The sequence below is a fragment of the Protopterus annectens genome, chromosome 5.part1 (genome assembly GCF_019279795.1).
Source record: "Protopterus annectens isolate FY-2018-M chromosome 5.part1, PAN1.0, whole genome shotgun sequence".
NCBI classification, from domain to species: Eukaryota; Metazoa; Chordata; order Ceratodontiformes; family Protopteridae; genus Protopterus; species Protopterus annectens.
The window spans coordinates 672,100,559-672,121,290 of NC_056736.1; the positions used below are offsets into that span (position 1 = coordinate 672,100,559).

Sequence of the window (20,732 nt, forward strand, 5' to 3'; positions counted from 1 at the left end):
CTATTGAGCACATCCAGTCACATTCTCAGAGTTAAAATAGAATGGACTGCAAGGTGGCCATCCGGAATTTCTGCTGAGCTACAGTCAGGTTCAGGGCTGACATTTCTAATATGCGCCTGAGGTCCCCCGTCTTTTTTGGCACTAAAAAGTACCTGGAGTAAACTCCTAATCCAGACTGATCTGGGGGGACTGGATTGATGGCCCGATTGCGAAGCATCTTTGAAATTTCTTGCGCTCCCACCTCTCTCTGAGCGGGTGAAACATCTGGGAGGCTCTTTGGTTGGATGGGTGGGGCAACGTACAGGATGGAGTAGCCTCTGGATATTATTTAGAGCACTCAACGGTCCACCGTAATGGACTCCCAAGGGGTTAGGTGCAATGACAATCTTCCTCCGACTCTCTCCAGAGTAGGACAGTCGGGCAACCCCTCACAGGTCTGTCCAAGAAGGTATCCCTAGACGCAAAGTTCCTCGGACCCCCTCTGCCTCTGAGGCGGCGTATGTCTTGTCCCAGTGTCTCTAGAGGACGAGTTGTCCTGAGAGTCCAGGGAAAATGAGATTTTCGGGACCACATCTTCTTTTGCCCTCTTGGATTCCTAGAAAAGGATCTTTGAGGGATAGATAAGCGGTCTCCGACGGCAGACAGAGTCTTCCTGTCCTTCTCGCTCTGGACCAGGGTGTCACAAACTGTCTTCCCGAACAGGGAGGAACCATCAAAAGGAGCATTTGTGAATGACTCCTTGAAGGGATCCGAGAATTGACTAATTCTGAGCCTCATAGCTACATTGGTCCCAGCAGCCCCTTCCGTGGCATGAGAAAGAAGATGCATGGACATGTTTGAAATAGATTTTAGAGTCGACATTTTCGCCGAAAACAGCCTCGTCCTCTAGTGACAAAGACTCTAGGTGCGACACAGTGAATTCCATGACTAGGACTTGTTGAAGTCGTATGACGTGACAAATAATTCAGTACTCATATCGAAAATGCCGCTGAAGAAAAGACTCGCTTCCCAAACCGATCCACCGCCCTAGACTCCTTGTCGGGAGGGTGGACCAAAGAACTTTCCTGTGCCAGTTCTCTCTTGGTGGCAGCTGCAACCAGCACAGCATCCACCGGGGATCCATTGTACCAGGCCTGTCTGTCAGTGGGAGGAGAAAGGATCCTGTCTGGGCATTTGGGTATTGGCTCTATGGTGTCAGGCTCCTTCCATGCCCACGTGGTAATGAGATCCACCAAGGATGAAGATGGACCAATGCCAAAGACCTCCAGGAATACTGACCCGTCCGTAGAGGGTTTTGGGGCTGACTAACCTTCCCTCTGGTGGAGGATTTCCATGACGGCTCCAAAGGAGACATCCTCGGGAGGTGACCTGGGGAACCCTCACCTTCATCCAAGTCAGTATCTTCTGTGAGGGACTCGAGAGAGTCCATGTGCCTCCTCTTACACGAGTGCTTACGGGGGACCCTCTTCAGTGGGACTCTCTGAAGAGGTCTAGTAAGTCAAGGGGGTTTTAACGATGGGATCCAACTGGGGGTCCTTTAGCACGGGCTGTCCCTGGGACAAGCTGATGGGAGTAGTGACCAAATCCACGGGAGACTTGGCGGAGTCCAATGCGATGGGCTGGGGTCTCTATCCTTGGGAGAGAACATCCTCCACCACGTCAAAAGCCAAAAGAGAGCGCACCTCCTTAGCAACCAACAAGGAGAAGCTCTCCCTGGCTCCGCCGTGAGGATCAGGGCCGAGGCCAAGATAGCCAGGGTTCCGAAGGAATGGCTCGGATCCAATAAAATCGGAGCCGAAGGCACCTCCATTCCCTCGAATCACCATTCCCGGCCCCGAGAGTTGCTTGGATCCGAAGTCTGATCCGTGGAACTCAAGGTAATCGCCGGCATCGAGGTTGGAGGAACTGTCGGCATTGAACCCCCAAGCTCCTTGGATCCTCGGATCCATAAACCCCGAGATCACATGTCAGATCGAGGAAGGAGAGATTGGATCAAAGAAGGGCACAGAGGTCCCCTCTCCGGCAAAAGAGGGGCCTTGCAAGACTCCCATTTGGATTTGGGTCCGAATGAACCTCCGCATCATCCTGTCCAAGTCAAGCTCCGACAGACTCAGAGTCGACAGCGAGGAGGTGACCGACTTGGAACTGGCTGGTCTATGAGACGACCTCGAAGAAGGCCTATGGTCTGAGGGCTCCGTCGGCTCTGGGGAGAACCTCGGGAAGTGGAGCCAAGGAGAGGTGGTCCTGACAACTTTAGTAGGTGGGATGGGAAAGGGCTCCCCCTCTGGAGTCTGTTTCCGGTGCCTTTCCCCTCTCTTATCCTTGTCTCGCATCTTTATCTTTCGATTTTGTCCCCATCTCAAAAGGCTTAGAGGGAGGTTGAGTCCCAGCCTGAAGGGGGGGGGGGGGTTTGATCGGCTACTGGAGCCGAGGTCGAGTCCAATGCAGAAACTGGTAGCAGGCCCTTAGCTACCAGCTTCGCCTTCCTCTCTTTCAGTACCCAAGGAATGAACCCTGCAAACACACTACAAGGGAAAGATAGGTGGGGAACACCCAGATAAATAACACAGACAGTGTGGCCATCAGCCGGTGAAAGCTTGTGGCCACACACTGTGCATTTTTTAAAAGTTGGTTTTGGCTGCCAGTACTCAGCCAAAACTAAACCAACTAACACACACACACTAAGGACGGTTAGGCCTACACTACCTCACAAACTAACTTTTTAAACAACTCTTTTTTTTGGACTGAAAACCGACAAATGACGAAGGGGAGGAAAGGGATAAAAAAACGAATACACACACACAATAAATATATATACAAAAGTACCACTTACTACACCCAACTTGGAGATATAGAGGCCACGATGTGTACTCATGAAGCGGCAAACAAGATCTGGGGGAAGGTAGGAAATGTGAGGGGTAATGGGAGGAGCTTGGAGTAGATGCTTAAAAAATGTTGCCGGCTCGGATCAGATATGGATCCGAATACCCACAGGTTGCAGATAAATTAAGTTAACTACTTCAGATTACAATAGATATATATACACACACACACACATACATACATACACACACACACACACACACACACACATATATACACATACACACACACATATATATATATATATATATATATATACACACATACACACACACACATATATATATATATAGATATATATATATATGGATCTACTTCAGTAGACCGAAATACCAAAACAACAAAAGTTAAAACACCTGGACCAAATGTACAAATTGCCACTATAACGAGCTTTCACTTTAATGAAAGCACGTAATACCGTCAGTGTGCAAATCAACTAGTTTCCACTTTAAATGAAAGTGCCTCTATCAGCTGTTGATGGTGTAATTACCATTTCTCGCCACCACAGCAGTACGAGCAGTTTGAGTGGAATTTTAGAGAGTCTTAACAAGTTATATATCAGTAGCATTGATAAAATTACTCACCTAACCATCAAAAGTTGTGCCACACACAGAGGAAACGATGGCAGAAATAACACTAGTGGCTCCCGAGTTATTGGCACTTTAGACCATACTGTATGGTCTCAAAAAGGAAACAGTTGTTAGAAATAGAAGGTTACCTATATCACCTGCGGAAAAACACAGGTTGTAGATGTTATTGAGGATGCAAGTATAAAATATCCCAGGGTTGTAAAGCAAGAGCAGTAACGACCATTATGCCCGACGGAGATAGATTAGACAAATTTGTCAGCCATCAGCATCTAGGAGATCCAGGTGAAGTTGAGAGCTATGTAGTGTGCCATGACTTGAAGGTGAGAATTACATATAGTAGGGATACTCCTTGTCTACTGGTGGAGGATGCTCTTGCATCCACTTCTCTTGACACTATTCACAGTATACCGGCACAGGAAGGCTCTACTACAACAAATAGGCCATGTGAGATCGAAAACATGTATGAGGGGTAGCAGTGATGAGTTACCCTTTACATAACATTGATTTTGCTGACTATCCCCTAAAGAGTGGAATGTTCATAAGTAAGATGACGTCTGATTCCTCAACTGATACTACTGTACTGGTATTCACAACGGTAAATGACCTATTTGACTTGAGCCATGCATCTATCTGGCTAATGGATGGGACATTTTTCAGCAAGGGTGTAACTATAAGACAGATGTACAGGGTTGACGGTTTAGTGAAGTATGGTACTTACAGTAAGGCTGTACCTTTGCTGTATTCCCTCATGTCTAAAAAGTCCCTAAAATCATACAATTATTTCTGGCACTGCATATTCCATTTATTAACTGAAAATGGTTTTCAGGCTGAAGTCCATTATGTGTTGTGCGATTATGAATTTACCGCTCTGAAAAGTATAAGGATGAATGTACTAGGAGCCCATTCAAAAGGATGTTTGTTTCATTTCGGGCAGAATGTGTGGAGGAAGATTCAGTCATCACTGTAAACCAATAAACAGTCTTTTCAATTGGGTATCAAAAGTTTGGTTGCCCTAACATTTTTAAAAGAGTCTGAAGTGAATGGTACTTTTCACTTACTGAAGGAAAAATTCCCTATAGAAGGGAGAGTTATTGTAAAATATTTTTCTGACTGTTACATGCTTGGGAAGCAACGCCAGTTTAACACATGCACCTGTTCCATTGTTCAGTTTCCCCCACTCTTTCCAATTTCTTTCTGGAACGTTAGTGAACTAAATGATTTATTTCTGCCACAGACACAGAACTCTGTAGAAGTGTGGCATAGAAGACTCAAATGGCTGCTAGGTGCAAGGGGTACAAACCTATCCACCTTAATAGCTGTACTACTGCGGGAGCAAGACTGTGTTGATTAAGTGCGTGTAAGGATGGCAACAGGATGTCCTCCCTCGCTTAATAAAATGAAGCTCATCTTAAGACATCAGCAATTTCATACTGTCCTGGCTGACAGAGATGCTTATTCTGCAAAGGAGTTTGTATCAGCTATTGCGAAGCTACTGAAAATGTAAATACTGTTTCTTTAAATTTCGTTGTATCACATGGGTGCTAGGGTGTTTTCCTGAATACACAGTTTCAAGACATTACACTTTGTAAAGCGTACTGCAGCAGCTACAGTTATGGAGCTGTACAGCTCATTTCTAGCATTTACTAACAATGTTGGCAGTTTTTGCAGTGGATTTCTATGGGACATGTGCGTATTTTTGATTTGGAAGTTTGGTACTTAAGTTCGCTATGTGTTGATATCACTATAACATTGTGCGACTGGGACTTGGAGATATCTATGTGGACAATGTTTCATTTCAAGATATATTTGTGTGATCACCTAGTAGCTTCTTAATACTTTTGAAGGCACAAACTCACGGATCGGGAAATATTTGTGTGTGGTGTAATATCGTGAGGACTTGGCTTCCCATGTGTTGGTGTTTTGGGTTTCAGTTTTGTGGCTGTCATTATAGTGATCGTTAGTTATAGTGGCAGTTCGTACATTTGGTCTCTGTGTTTTAACCTTCGTTGTTTTGGTATTTCGGTCTACTGAAGTAGACCCATACATGTGTATATATATAAATATATATATATATATATATATATATATATATATATACACACACACACACACACACATATATATATATATATATATATACACATATATACACACACACATATATATTCACTTTATAATCACGAAATACTAAAATGCCGAATTTCAGTATTTTGAGACTATAAAGCTGAAAACCAAAACCTCGAAAACCAAAACTGCGACCGTTGCAGCACACATACAAACACAAGTCACCTACCTTCACACAATAACACAAACACATACACCCTTACTATAAAGCAAGGGGGCAAGCCCCCCCTGCACACACCCTTCCAGTTATATATACTAACTCCGAGGTCACACTAAACAACACACACAAAACCCTCCAACATACATTCCACACCCCCTCGCACAAACACATCACAGATACAAACACCACCGTCAACACTGACACACACACTCTAACCTACGTACCCTAACACACACCTAACACTCGCCTGACATACACACACACAAACCCTCCACAAAACCCTTAAAAACACCAGCCTTACCTAACGCGTCGTCAGTGCCGTGGGTGCGACATTTCCGGGTTCGATATTCTGCAGTTTCGCAAATCTGCAGATTCGACACTTTGGGTCTTGAGATACTGAAATTCGACATTTCAGTATTTCGAGGTTCCATAGTGTTTCCTTAGATATATATATATATATATACACATACATACACACAAAATCTATATACATATATATATATATATATATATACACACACACATACACACATATATATAAATATATATATATATATATATATATATACACACACACAAACGCGCGCGCACATTATATATATATATATATATATATACACATACACACACACAGACGCATATATATGTGCACGCACAAACACACATACAAATGAGCTGCTTCAGTCGAAGATTTGTTGTTAAAATCAATGGTCATACAGCTGATCGAATTAAGTTACAGTACAGATGTGTAACAATGACTATAATATAATTCTTTGTGTTTTTCCAAGTCTTGCTGTTGTGTGACCATGGAGTTAGTATATTTGTTACGCGTGTGTGTGTGTTGCAATGTCTCCATGGTAAAATAGATTCTTAAAGTTTTACTTTAGTAGAGTTTTGAATTACTTTTGTTTTACATGCTTTTTTGCCCCATTTATCACTAATATAACTGTATGTAGTCTTTGTGTTTCATGCCGCCAAATTTGTGATAAATAGTAATACACTCATACACTTGCACACACACCCTACAAGTAAGGATGTATAAACTGACCAGAGCTTTACCCACCTACCACACAGAAATTCCTTACTAAAACAGAGGAGCATTGTAGTAGATGTAAGGCAAACAAAGAAGGCTGACGTAAAGACCTACTTATGGTTGCGAAAATATTCGTTTTCTAGCCTTTTATTCTTTGAGTTTGGAGTTCAGGAAAATAAGAAGCAGATATACAGGAGGATGCAGATTTCAAGGCAAGAATGAAGACAAGGTTACAAGCTATGGATAGCTGAGCCTATGCCCTCAGGCCAGTAAGAAGATAGGACACAGAATTAAATTTCAGGGGGTAAATCCTCTGCATTTCAAGGCCAGGGTTACAAAGAAACTAGCTGTTTAGCAAACCCTTGTAAATTATCTATGGACATGGAAGGATGTATCAAAACCGGACAAAAGGCTGCCAAGCCTGAAGAAATGATCAGCCATCAAAGCACCATTTGCCCACTTTCCTGCAAAACCATGTAAACTTATCAAGAAAATGTGGGAAACAGTTACAGTGGAGAAACTGTCAGCCATTTAACTAGTCTACTGTAAGCCTGTCACTTGTATATATCATAATAAAAGAGAGTGAGGAGTTCAAATATAATAAAAATGATAGTTTATTTAGCCTCAACTGGTTAACAATGTCTTGGCTGTCCTCTTTCAATAAGACATGTATGATGCAAGACACACAAAGGGAAAGGAGAAAAAGAAGCAAGGTAACTGCTAAAAGTTTTATCACAGTGCCATTTTATAACTGTATTTTTAAGAACATATTCTGTAAGGGAAAATGATTCTTATGCAACGCAAAGAGATGACAATGCAAATGTCAGCATAAAAAGTATTACTTACCGGTTGTATATAAAACTCTGAGGGATTGTTAATGTGGCAAACAGAAGCATTAACAACAGCCTGGGCCAAAGGTAAGACAGCTGGGCAGTATTTCAAAATAGTCCTATCAAACTGGTGCAGAAAGTCACTACTCAGTGAACTGAACCTAATAAAAAGAATACACTGCTCATTATTGCATCAGAGAAAAGATTTAATAAACCCTGAAGTCAAGATGTCTTCATACAAATGTAACAAATTCCTCTAAATACATACTAATTAAATGAAATACCCACATTACAAGATGACTTTAAAGACAGCAAAACTAACAACTGCAAACATTCTGAACGATACTCTGCAGCAGGTGGCTATCACCAATAAAATAGGAGTCCTCTGAATAGACGCAGACTGATTACAAAATAGAAATTCTTAACTCCTTTCATCGGCCAGTTCAATACAACTTGAAAAACAAAGTGCAATGCCTAGAAAAGAACATCATCTTCATCAAAATATATAAGCAACTCGGGAGCGTAATTAAGTCTACCAAATCTAAGTTTGAAGTAAAAGTATCCTCCAAGACAAAGGACAATCATAAGGCCATTTCTTCGACCAAGCCTGCAACCTCAAAACAATACACAAAAACAAGCCAAACTAATTCCAAATGGAGCCATTTATACTGAGCCAGAGGATATAAAAAATCTGCTGGCTGATAAATTCAACTCTACTTTTATCTCTCTCTTAACCCCTGATATCATTCAAAAAATACCCTGACCATTACCTCCCTCAATTATTACCAGGGAACAGATCTTCAAAGCACTCTCCAAGGTCAAAAAGAATGCATCAATGAGATATATATCCCAGGATGCCTCCTTAATAGCAAGTAGTACTACATATCAGGCTCACTAGAATCACTATTAAATCACAGTCTCCAACAAAGTTTTATGTCAAACAAATGAAGGACTACAACTGTTGTTCCTCTGCACAACGGCCCATGCATGGACCCAGGAAACCAGTAAGTCATATGCCTGACTAGTCTCATATGTAAAGCTAAGAAAAGAATAACCATGAACTTGATAAATGATGACACAAGAAACGTACGGACACTGGATTCAACCAACCCAGTTTGGTTTGTCAAGGGCAAGCCATGTCTCCTCAGTCTTGTGGACTTCTTCGAGAAGGTCACCTGAGCAATAGATGAGGATAAAATAGTACTTAACGCCTATCTTGACCTAGTGCCAAGGCATTCAACGTAACGCCCCACTTCAGCATTGTAGACAAGCTAATTGGGTATAAATCTCAAGGTCTCCCACTGAATACCCAACTTTCTCATAAATAGGATCCAGGAAGTCAAGCTAGAGGAGTTTACCTCAGAAAAAAGGCACGTCACTAGTTGAGTCCCACAGGGCTTAGTGTTTGGTCGCTCCTTTTTGCTATCTACTTTTCTGAAGTCAAGACTAGAGTCAAAAGCCTCTGGGTGACCATGTTCGAAGGCAAATACAAACTAAGTGCAGTCATTAAATCCCCCAAAGATAGAAATACCCTCCAAGAAGACCTCACGCAGTCTAACTGGTGCCAGAGTCATTGTCTAAAACTCAATGCCAAGAAGTGCCCAATCATTTCTTTTTTAAAAGTAGCCACCCCTGCAAATTGCCACATTAATAATACACCACTGAGAGTAGACCCAGTGGTTATGGATTTATTAACACATGTAGACAGTGATGCAGACTTTAACCAACATGTATATACTATAGTAAGGAAGTCTTTTATGTTGCACAACTTATAAGCAAAGTAAGGCATCTAAAGCCCAAAGCTGTTATTGTTTAGTTGTACTTGGGGTCTCATTAAACCAGTCACAGAATACAATGACCACTCAGTATGTACATGACCAGGCATATGCAACAATTGGTGTTGTTCACAGTGGCTCTTCACAAAAAGGAACACATAGTATAAGCAACATGTCCCATGCAGATCACCCCAAAGCCTTATCCTTACACTTGGTCTCCTACAGGTTGCTGAGATTTTATTTGTGTTTGACCAACAAAGTATCCTCTGATCCAACCTTAATGAACATGCTCTGCATGTCCACAGAACAAATCAGCATCAGAAACACCCAAATCCAGGGACCAAAACCTCATCTGAAACATAAATAAGACATGCTGGAAGGACAGGTATGCATCTCAGAGACTGTCCCTTCTGTAGAACAGGCTTTCCATCAAAAGTGAGCAGAGTTCATCTTTGCATGCATTAAAGTGCAGCTTGGATCACAGGAGGAGAATTGTAACTTTATTCCTGGTCTGGCACCCATCTTTAATACACAGACCTTGTAAATTCTTGACCACTCTTGCCATTGTTATATATACACAAAGGCCCATGGGAGCAAAACCTGGCTAATATTTTCGAGATGTATGGCTTGGCTTAAAAAGGCCAGCTAGGGTAGACAGCCTAGTAATAATTTAGAATCCTACGAAGATTTTTCCAGACTGAAACAGATATGTACTCACCACATCAGCTGATCTGTATGGACAAATTCTACAAAAGTAAACTGCTAGAATTTCTACTTCTGTTACTGTCAGCTCACAAATATTTTTCTCTCTCATTTCTGTAACTGCGGCAACTGTATCGCTTGCTTGTACAGTTTACCATGTCACTCTCTCTGGGAGAAAGACAAGGTGCCAACCCTGAACTATTCAGCCCCCCCCCCCGACTAAGCACATGTTAAAAATAGACAAATATATAACATAAAAAATATAAATGTACAACTACCTGTTTTACAGGAAAAACAGTTTATAGCCAAAGAACACCTAAGGAATGACATACTGTAAACTACCCTCAAAGTCAGCAAAATATTCACAGTATCAAGATACCGAGCTGAACTGACAAAGGCTACCAGCCACAACTCTGTCCTGAAATATTAGACAACTAGAGGCCTCTGAGCTTCCTAAAAACTGTACGTTGCCTGTTTTCTAAACTATTTTGAACCGACTCGGCCATCTACTTCAGCTTGCACCTCCCCAAACTCTCGAGATAGGGTCTACCCATAATGCTGCTCTCTAAATTACCTCAAATTGAATTTGCCTATAATAGTGGCAGACAGATAAAAAAACAAGAATAAAAGACCAGATCTATGTCCCAGTTATGAAGCCAGTCTTAGGAAGCATCTGGTCTACTAAGAGTCTTAGGATGGGGGAAGGAAGGGGTGGGGGTGCCAAGGATTAGTGAAGCTCAACAACACAGATGGAATGTTATGTTAAGACATAACTTCTTTATCCAATGTTGACAATCTACAAATAATCCTTGATTGTGGGACAGAGTCCCCAGCTAACTGAATCTTGGGAGGCCTCATGACAAAATATTCCTGAGCACCATCGAAACGAATGACGCATGCCCCCTAGAGACGTGGTCCAGTTTGTAATGAATAATAAAGGTATGAAGAGATGGCCATGTAGCTGCTGCACATATGTTGTCTAAAGAAGCTCTGGCATGAAAAACTGCAGAAGCCGCTACAGCTTTAGTTGAATGAGCTTTCACAGGACATGGTGGTTGGAGACCCTTTGAATGATAAATAAAGGTGATACAATCCCTAAGCCATTTGGCTAAAGTAACCTTAGAAACTGGGTTACCTAAAGAAAGTGAGGAAAAGGCAACTAATGGTTGGATTTTCTGATAATCCTTTGTTCTGTGAAGATAAAAACGTAATTGCCTGTGAATGTCTTATAGTAAGTGTAGACAATACTCCCCCTTTATTGGAGAAATAGGGGAAAACGACTAGCAGGTTTAAGGTTTGATTAATATTAGATTCCAAAACAACCTCTGGCAAAAAAAAAAAAAGGATTAGTCCTGAGGGAAACCCTGTCTTTGTGAAAAATCAAATAGGGGGACTTGCAGGACAAAGCCTGTATTTCTGATGCTCTTCTAGCCCAAATAACAGCTAATAAACAAAGTTTTCCATGTCAGAAATTTTAAGTCACAAGTAGCTGAAGGCTCAAAGGGGGATAAAGTAAGTGACTGTAGGACCAAAGAGTAATCCCATAGAGCAGTGGGGTCTTTAAACAGAGGCCTTAGTATTAGGGTTCCTTTCAAAAAGGCCTTACAAAGTTTATGTGACATAAGTGAAGAACAATCCACACCAATATGGAAGTTCGATATCGCAGCCTGGTGTATTTCAATGGTAGAAGATGAAGAAACAGACTGATAAAGAAAGGTTAAAAAATCCAAAACTTTATCCACAGGAGCTACACAAGGGTCAGCATTAATGTCAAGAGCACATCTAGCAAATTTTTCCCATTTGTTACTGTACAGCTTTCTAGTAGTAGGTTTGTGAGGGGACAAAATGATTTCTTGGACTGGTGAGGTAAGGGAAGAATGCCTAGCAATCATGGGAACTGGAGAAGCCACTAGATGAGCTTGAGATGTTTGAGATTCAGATGAACCATTCCTTCTGGAGGAGATAACAGATCTGGAGCTGGGTCCAGAATCTAAGGTTTCTGAAGTAGGTGAGGCCAAATGAAGGGAAATCAAACCTGTCCAGGCCAGAATGGGGCAATAAGGATTATTGTGTTCTTCGACCGTTTGGCTTTCTTTAGAAACAGACACCAGAGGGATTGGGGGAAAGGTGCACAGGAGACCGGGGAGCCAATTGTAGAAAACATCTCTGGGTGACTCCCCCAGAGGGGGGGGGGGGGATTAGGGCATAGTAACTGCTTCACTTGTTCAGAGGAAGCACAAACAGATCACAGCAAAGTTGGCCCCAGTGGAGAAAAATCTTTTCTGTCACTGCAGGATTGAGACCACTTGTGAGGCATCAGAATAGCGCTGCTCAACTTGTCCACTATCACGTTGGAGCTCCTCAGAATGTGAGTTGCCGAAAGAAAGCAGTTCGAAGAAATTGCCCACTGCCAAACTCTGAGGGCTTCTCGATAAAGTGGAGAAGATTTGGTTCCTCCTTGTTGATGCACAGACTACCGGCATGTTGTCCGTATGAATTGCCACTGTTCTCAGAGGAGGGCATGTTGAAATGCTTGCAACACTACAAGCACACTGCCCTCATGTCTAGAACACTGATGTGCAAACTGGTCTCCGGTTGGGACCAAGTGCCTTGGACCGTCTTTCCCAGATAATGCCCCTCCCCACCCTATCTGGGAAGCATCCATTGTCACTAAAGCTTGGGGCTGTGGAAAGAGGAATAGATGGGCCGAAAGAATCTCGCTGGAATGGAGCCACCAAGATAGGTCTTGTTTGCAATCAAGATCTGATGGGACACTGGCTGATTCCTAAAAGAACATTGGGATGCCAGAAGCCATTGGAGAATCCGCATGTGATACCTGGCCAAGGGAACTAGAGTAACAGAGGCTGCCATCGACTTTAGTGCCTGTAAGATGCGTCTTGTTGGAACACTTCTGTTCCGAATAATATGTTTTACTTCTGATCTTATCTTTTGCAGCCTCTCTATTGATAGTGAAGCAATTCCCGTAACTACGTTTACTAGAGCTCTGATAAATTCCAGCTGTTGTGTAGGTTCCAGATGTGACTTTTCATAATTTACTGTAATGTCTAAGGAGGTGCATAGATGCTGGGTGTAATCTCTTGCCCTTACGAGATGACACCTGTTGGTAATGTTAAGGAGCCAGTCATCAAGATAAGGAAAAATTCAGAACCCCAGCAGTCTGAGATGAGCTGCTACAACTACTAAGCATTTGGTAAACACCCTGGGGGCTATGGTGAGACCAAAGGGCAGTGCTCTGAACTGACAGTAACTGGCTCCCAGCCGGAAGCGCAGGAAACTTCTGGAGCGCTTGTCCATTTTTATGTGGTAATACGCATCCTGAAGATCTATAGAGCACATTCAATCATCTTTTTCCAAGAAAGGAAGTATTGACTGTATTGAGACCATCCGGAACTTGGTTTGTTGAAATGACTTGTTGAACTGGCTCAGATCCAAAATGAGTCCCCAGTCCCATTTTTTTGGGGCACTAAAAAGAGTCTCGAGTAAAACCCAGATCTTTTCTGGTCCGGTGGGATTTCTTGGATGACTCTTTTTCTCATGCAGTTTTTGAATTTCTATGACTGCTGCTTCCCTGTGAATGGGTGGAATTTCTCGGAGTCTTTTTAGTGATTTTGGATTCGTCAAAAGGGGAAAGATGTGGCCTCTGGAAATGATCCTCTACACCCATCTGTCATTTGGAGCCAGCTAGATTGTAGCAGGGATAACCGTGCCTTGACTGCCTCCAGAGGAAGGCAATCGGGCTTCCGTTCAGGAACACTGGTAGGAGTTACCTGAGAAGAAATCTCTGGACCCCTGATTCTGCGGGCCACCTCTGCCTTTTGAATAGCATCTTCCACTGTTACTTCCTCCTCTATCCCAGGAGAAGTCCCTGCCATGTGAGTCCTGGAAAGGCCCTTGGGACGTTTTGAACCATAGCCTCCCCACTACTCTGGTTCCCAGAAGTGTATACCCATGGCAGAAAGAAACTTCCTATCTTTCTCACATCCGGCCAGTGTGTCCTTTACCTTAGGTCCAAACAGGGATGATTTATCAAATGGAGCATTGACAAAGATTTAAATGGCTCAAGAAACTCACACAAGCGCATCCAGGTGCATCTCCTGATGGCTACTCCTGAACCTGCTGCTCTTGTCGTCCCCTTCAGCTGCATGGGCAATTATCCTCATGGACAAGTTGGAAATCGATTCAAGGGTGGCGAGCTGAAAGATAACCTTGTCTCGGACTCCTTCAGCTATGCTCCTGCAAGAGTATCTGAAAGCTTTTTTAAACAGATCCCTCTGCAACCAGATAAAGTATGCCATATAGTTCAAAGACCTGAGGGTAAAGGTCGATGAAGCATAAATGTGCTTCCCAAACTTTTCCACAGTCCTAGACTCCTTTGTTAGGGGGATGGATAGTAGGACTTTCCTCTACAAGTTCCTTTTTTGTGACTAGTGCCATCACAATGGCATCTACAGGGATACCCTTTAACCAATGCTGCTCATCCTTAGGAGCAGACAGAATCCGGTCAGGCCTTTTGCCTTTTGGGGATCAGCTCGATGGAGTCAGGAATTTTCCAGGAAATCTGAGTGATCAGTTTAATAAGGTAGTCAGTGGACAGAGAAATCCAAGAGGTGGAGGGGCTGGGCTCAAAAAGCCTCCAGGTATACCAATTCCTCCAAGGGAGGCTAGAAGGAAGTACAGCTACCACTCTATTTCAGGATTTCCAGGATGTCTCTGAAGGAATCATCATCAGGGGCGACCTGGGAAAACCTCCCCTTCATCAAAACTCGGTATCCTCTGTGACGGACTCCTCTGAGAACTCTAAGTGCTTCCTCTTGCACCTTTTTTTCGAAGGTACTTCCTTGCTGGGATGTTCCAGTGAAGTATTCGAAGAGGAAGCCATCAAGGTGGGTAAGCTCCTGAGGCTGGTGTCCCCTTGTCCCAGGAATGAGGCTGGAGGAATCTCCAGTCAAGGGGATACAGATGATGCTTGGCCCAACATGGAAGGCAAGGACTGTGAGTCCACAATGGACAAGGCTTTTTCCCTGATCTGAAAGGCTGGCCCCCTGAAAAAGGGATGGGAGCCTGGAACCAAAATAGACTCCGCCGGAACCATGGTCCCACCCCGCACAGAGGAAGCCACCTCCGAAGCAGAAGCCTGGGTCAAGCTTACAAATCCTGAGGCACCAAGGGGCATGGAAGGCTCCGAAAGAATTAAGTCAAACCCTGCCCCTCGGAACCAGTGATGAAGCCTCGACACCGGGAGGTCCCCGGTTCCAACAAACTGGAAAAACTCAAGGCGATCCTCGGTTCCAGAGAAAAAACAGTCACCAGAACACAGGCAGCCTGAATCAAGCAGATCAGTGCCAGGGGCTCCAAGGACTCAGATGGAGTTGGAGGAGGAAAGTGTGATAGTGAGGGATCAGTTCAGGAGACTAGTTGGCTGGGAAATGAAGATCGAGGCAATTCCCTCGCTGTCAGGAGCTGGTCGACCACCCTCATGATGTCCGATTCCAAGAGACTCTTAGTAGACAGAATGGACGATGCTAAGAGAGACCTGGGTGATCTCAGTTCCATGAAGGATCTGAGTGTCTGTCCACAAAAGGATACACTGAAGTGGAATAAGTGGTCCTTGGAAGGGAGATAAAAGTAGTCTGCTTCAGTACCAAAGCTGCAGGTGTCTGTTCCAAAGTAAAGTTTGGTGCCAAATCATCCTTGCCTATCAGTGCTGTGGAAGCTTTCAACACCATAGGTTGCTTAGTCAATTTAGCAGGCTATTCTGTGGAACTTCTCAGAACTAATGCCTTTTGGTTTGGAAAATGAAGATGAAGAGGATGATGAGCTGGACCTTAGTTCTTCGACCAGATATGGCCTCTTTAAAGTTTCCCTTTAAAAGAACTTTCAGGATTAATTTGTTTCTCCTCTCAATCAAGGTTCTGGCGGAGAAACCAAGGCAAATCGCTCAATCCTCCTGAAGGTGGACAGCGCCTAAACAGTATACACAGTACACATGCCCATCAGATTTGGGCATCTTCTTTCACATTGTTGGTACCTCTTGAACTCAGAGGTGCCCTTAGATGATTCATCAGCCATGTTAGACTAAAAAAGGGTCTAAGCCTGAACAGCACTAACACACACATGCAAAAAAGAGATGGGGAGAGAAGAAAAAGACACCCTTTTTATAGAAAGAAGGAAGAAGGTAACAAAGGTAATCAGAATTACCATAAAGGTAAGGAAAGGGAGAAGGTAGTACCAACAATGGTATGTTAAGGAGCTAACCGAATGGTAGAAGGAAAAAAAAAAACATTCACACTCGCAGAAATTAGGAGAGGAGCTGGTAGAAAAAGAAGGCAAGTAAAAGGAGAGATGACAGAATATATAAGCAAAATAAGGAAGAACACTGCCAAAGCTTGAGAGATAGGATCGGACACGTCTCACACATTAAGCAGCAAACGAGTTCTAAGGTAATTTAGAGATGAGCATTATGGGGTAGAGCCTAGCTCGAGAGTTTTGGGAGGTGCGAGCTGAAGTAAACAGCTGAGTTGGTTCCGAGACTTGAACAGAACCCACAGTCAAGGATTATGTAAAAACTGACATCACATCATTAATTCAGAGTCTCACTGCTGTTTTTCTGCTGTGGAAAACATTTCTTTAGTGTTTCTGCCTAAAATCGTGTAACTAGTAGCTGTAGCATAGTCCAGATACAGGACTGCTGCATCTGGGCCTGTTTGTAGTGGCTGTTTATTCTGAGCACATTTTCCAGGCCATATTGGATTGGAAAGGGCTCTTCTGCACTCTAGTGAGAGGACTGTGCTGATTGGTACCTGGCTGGTAAAGGTTGGCTCCTGTAGGACTTGAAATAAGCACCTAATTGGTTCTTTTGAGCTTTTTTTTTTTTTTTTTTTTTTTTTTTTTACATTTTTTTAGGCTTTAACCTTCTGATATTTAAGACCCACCCTTGAGTGGGTTTCTGCTTGTTCACACTGAGCTGAATTGAGGAGGGTTATAATCCACAAGTCTCTGTTGAGATACCAGATGACTAGAGGCCTCTCAGCTTCCTAAAAAAACACAAGTTGCCTGATTTCATGATTATTTTTCTATTTATTGCTTATTGTTACTATTTACTGCATTTTTTATGGACTGCTGCCTTTTTTTTTTACTGTATCTGCACTGCAATTATCTGCTTTACTTGGGCTGTTAAAATCGATTTTTATTATGATTTTCACTGTTTGCAAAGCTTTTTGCTATTCTCACTGTTTGTAAATTATTTAATGAAATTTTCTGTGTTTGTAAAGCATCAAATTTGTGTTCTGAATTTCCCCCAAAGAAATGTGTTATATAGCTGAACTGTTTACAGTTAAAAGTATTCTTAAGAGAGTCTCCTTGCTCTTTTTTGCTGCTTAAAACATTTATTTAGTGTCTCACTGCTGTTTTTTCCTGCTGTGGTAAACATGTCTTTAGTATTTTCAGCCTAAAATAGTGTAGCTAGTAGCTGTAGCATAGTCCAGATACAGGTTTAGACTGGTAAACGTTGGCTGGTCTAGGGCTTGGTGTAAGCAGCTAATTGGTTCTTTTGAGCTTTTTTTATTTTTTTAGGTTTTAACCTGGTATTTAAGCCCCACCTTTTAGTAGGTTTCTGCTTATTTGCACATGGCGCAATTTTCCCCTTAGATACAGCTGTATCCCTTTAGTGTAGTCCTCATCTGTAGCACATTTTTGGGCAAAGAGGCATTACTAGTGAACCTGTGTAAGCACCCATGTGATAACATCCTCAAGCGTTTTTCTGCGGCCCTGCTCTACTGAACAGTTAGCACTAAACCTAGTCTCTGAGGTACTAACACACCTCGCCTACTAGCTATTCCTACATGTGACCCCTTTTCCTGCCATATTCCTGTTTCTGACCATATAAATTTACCTAGCACTATGGATGGACAGTCTCACACAAATTCTCCAACCAGCTTGGTTGACACAAGCATCTTGATGCAGTGTAGCAATTGCCTCATGTACACAGACAACTCTCTACTTCTAGTCCATACAAACTCAACATGTGAGAGATGCAACTATATTAAAAACCTTGAATCCATGCTCTCTCTGACCCTGAGCGGGTTGTGAGCATGCATACCTCACCACTTATTCCACCCAAACCCACATCATACATACGTACATATGTGGAGGTCCTCGCCAGTAACTTACCTAAACACCAGAGACCTCACAAACACAAGCACTCTACAGAACACAATACACACAATAGCTCATGCACCAGTGTCTCACCTGTCAAGCCCATAAGGCAAAACACTAAACCTAACGTATTAGTTACAGGTGACTCCATCGTGAGACGCACAGAGGTCATTCTCACCAGGTTGGATAAGGAAAAGGTCACAGTCGGCTCTCTGTCAGGATCCACCATATCACACATGCACTCAAGTCACTCAACAGCAGGTACTGTTATGACTCCACCATAGTCCATGTTGGTGTGAATGACTTGAGACATATCTCACAGGGCTATATGAAGAGAGATATGACTGAGCTTTCTGACTATGTTTCTCGGCCAGGTATGTCCCTAGTCGTAAGCAGTATTTTACCTTCACCTAGTGTGATGACCCACCACTGGACCAGTAATCAAGGAGCCTTAATCCACACCACTGGTATCTGTAGGGGGTGATATTCACTAGGAGGATAATGGGTACACACATGGTATTTCCAAGCAGCTCTCTGCATCAACTGCGGTCTCCCTTAAGAACACACAGGGACTAGTCAGTCCGGGGCTGGTTTCTCCCTGTTCCTCCAGATCCCCAATACGACTCCCCACTGGCACAGCTACAGAGTTGACATCTCAGCTGAGTGATCACGCTAAAACCTCCAGCGCTCTCTCTCTGTCCAATCAGGGCTTCAAGTCCCTGCCCAAGTAGCTGACATACGCACACACCGGGGAAAGGCTTGCACAAGGTTTACTAGCTATGCCCCCCTCTGTCCAGACTATAAGGTAGTTTTCATTGCCACCAGTCACTCATAGACAGCTACTTTAAGGCTCTAAGAGTACCTAATATACCGAGTGATACTAATATTAATACAAATGCGGGTTTGACAAAGAGCAAGGCTATTAGAAGTGGCCCACACAATGTCACCAAATAAATATGCAAGTACTCTCAAAACTTAAATATCTCTACACAGATCAGTACTAATAAAAGGTTTAAATATATGTAATAATAAATAAAAGGACAAGGCAATACTAAATATAAATTTACAGTGACAGCGTTCAAAACCACAAGAAATATTTAAAACAACATTGCAGGACAGTCTCAAATAAATAAAGAAAAATATCTAAACTAAGCTTCAATATATTCCTGATTAAATCTAAGAAAATTATACTATAACATGAGAGAGCTTACTAAAAGAGCAAGACAGATGGGGTGAATGCATTTTCTAGTTATATTCAGATCCAAGACAGAATGCTCTGTCTCACTAAGAGGCTTCTCAAATTAATCTCTCAAATATCACTGCTGGAATAACCTGCAGAATGGCATTGCTTCCTGTCATCTGACTTATAGTTCCCAGGTGAAACCCCCACTGCTGGAAGCTAGCAGTATTTAACAACCATTTGTAAAAATACATAGACCTCAGATCTTTGGCAGATGCTGGAAGTCATACAATTGGATTGCTCCACATTTCAAGCCTACTAATTAGTTCATCCTAAAGACAACACCGAAAGTTTCTTAGTACAGACTCTGTCTCTCTAGCTGCACTGAAAACTTGAGAGATACAATCTTTTATGGCGTACCCTATACAGTAATTTAATTTCAGATATTTTTGTAAAGCTTGCTGAACTGAGGTTAACCTCCTGTTTCCTCTGTTAAAACAGATGCATTTAAACAGTTAAAATAGTGCAAGTACATTTATGCCCTCTTCCAGTAGGGCACACTGTGGATGCATTTCATACACAAATACTATAAAATTCCTTTTCAACACACGTCTGTACAAACCAGTCTGATATACACATGACATACATGTCTAATACAGTTGCAACACAAACATCTTATATAAATCATATTATTCACAAATGACATATTTACAAAATTCCAACTAGCTGTGCTGGCAGTATTTCCTTTCATCACCCCCCCCCCCCCGAAGACTCAAGCTAGTTTTTCATGTGACCCTTGAGAAACATTGCTTGACAGGGATGTGCGTATCTGGAAATACATTAGCCCTTACCCTGTCTTGACATTCCACCTGCCTTGGCACTGCCATATCATATATGCCTGCAACCCTAGCTCCACCAGAGTAATGTGAGATTTTGCTGGCTGTCTGTAGCCATAGATCCCCCTCAGAAAACTCCTGCTTCCTACTGCACATGCTTAGCTCCAGGGCTTCCCTATCATGGTAAGGTTTCATGGTGCTAACATGGTACAAATTGTGCTCTTGCTTAGTAGTTCTACTATGTAGTAAACATCTCTGACCTTCCTTACCACTCTGAAGGGTCTCTCCCAAGCTGCCTGCAACTTGCTGTGTCTGACAGGTATGAGAACCATAATCTACTGCCCCACAGCATACTCTCTATCTTGAGCATTCCTGTCATACCAGACCTTTTTCTGCTAATAGGCCCCTGTCAGTTTCTCCTGGGCAAACCCATGAGGTCCTGAG

General features: G+C 42.7%; 1 protein-coding gene across 2 annotated transcripts in view; it reads right to left on the bottom strand.

Moving 5' to 3' along the window:
• The window catches only part of RNF17 (ring finger protein 17), a 3,936,714-nt gene that overhangs the window by 2,828,402 nt on the left and 1,087,580 nt on the right, over positions 1–20,732 (bottom strand). For both annotated transcript variants that reach the window (XM_044073290.1, XM_044073289.1), the window contains one exon: positions 7,637–7,781. In XM_044073290.1, the coding sequence (XP_043929225.1) occupies positions 7,637–7,781 (145 nt within the window). The remainder of the gene's footprint in view (positions 1–7,636; positions 7,782–20,732) is intronic.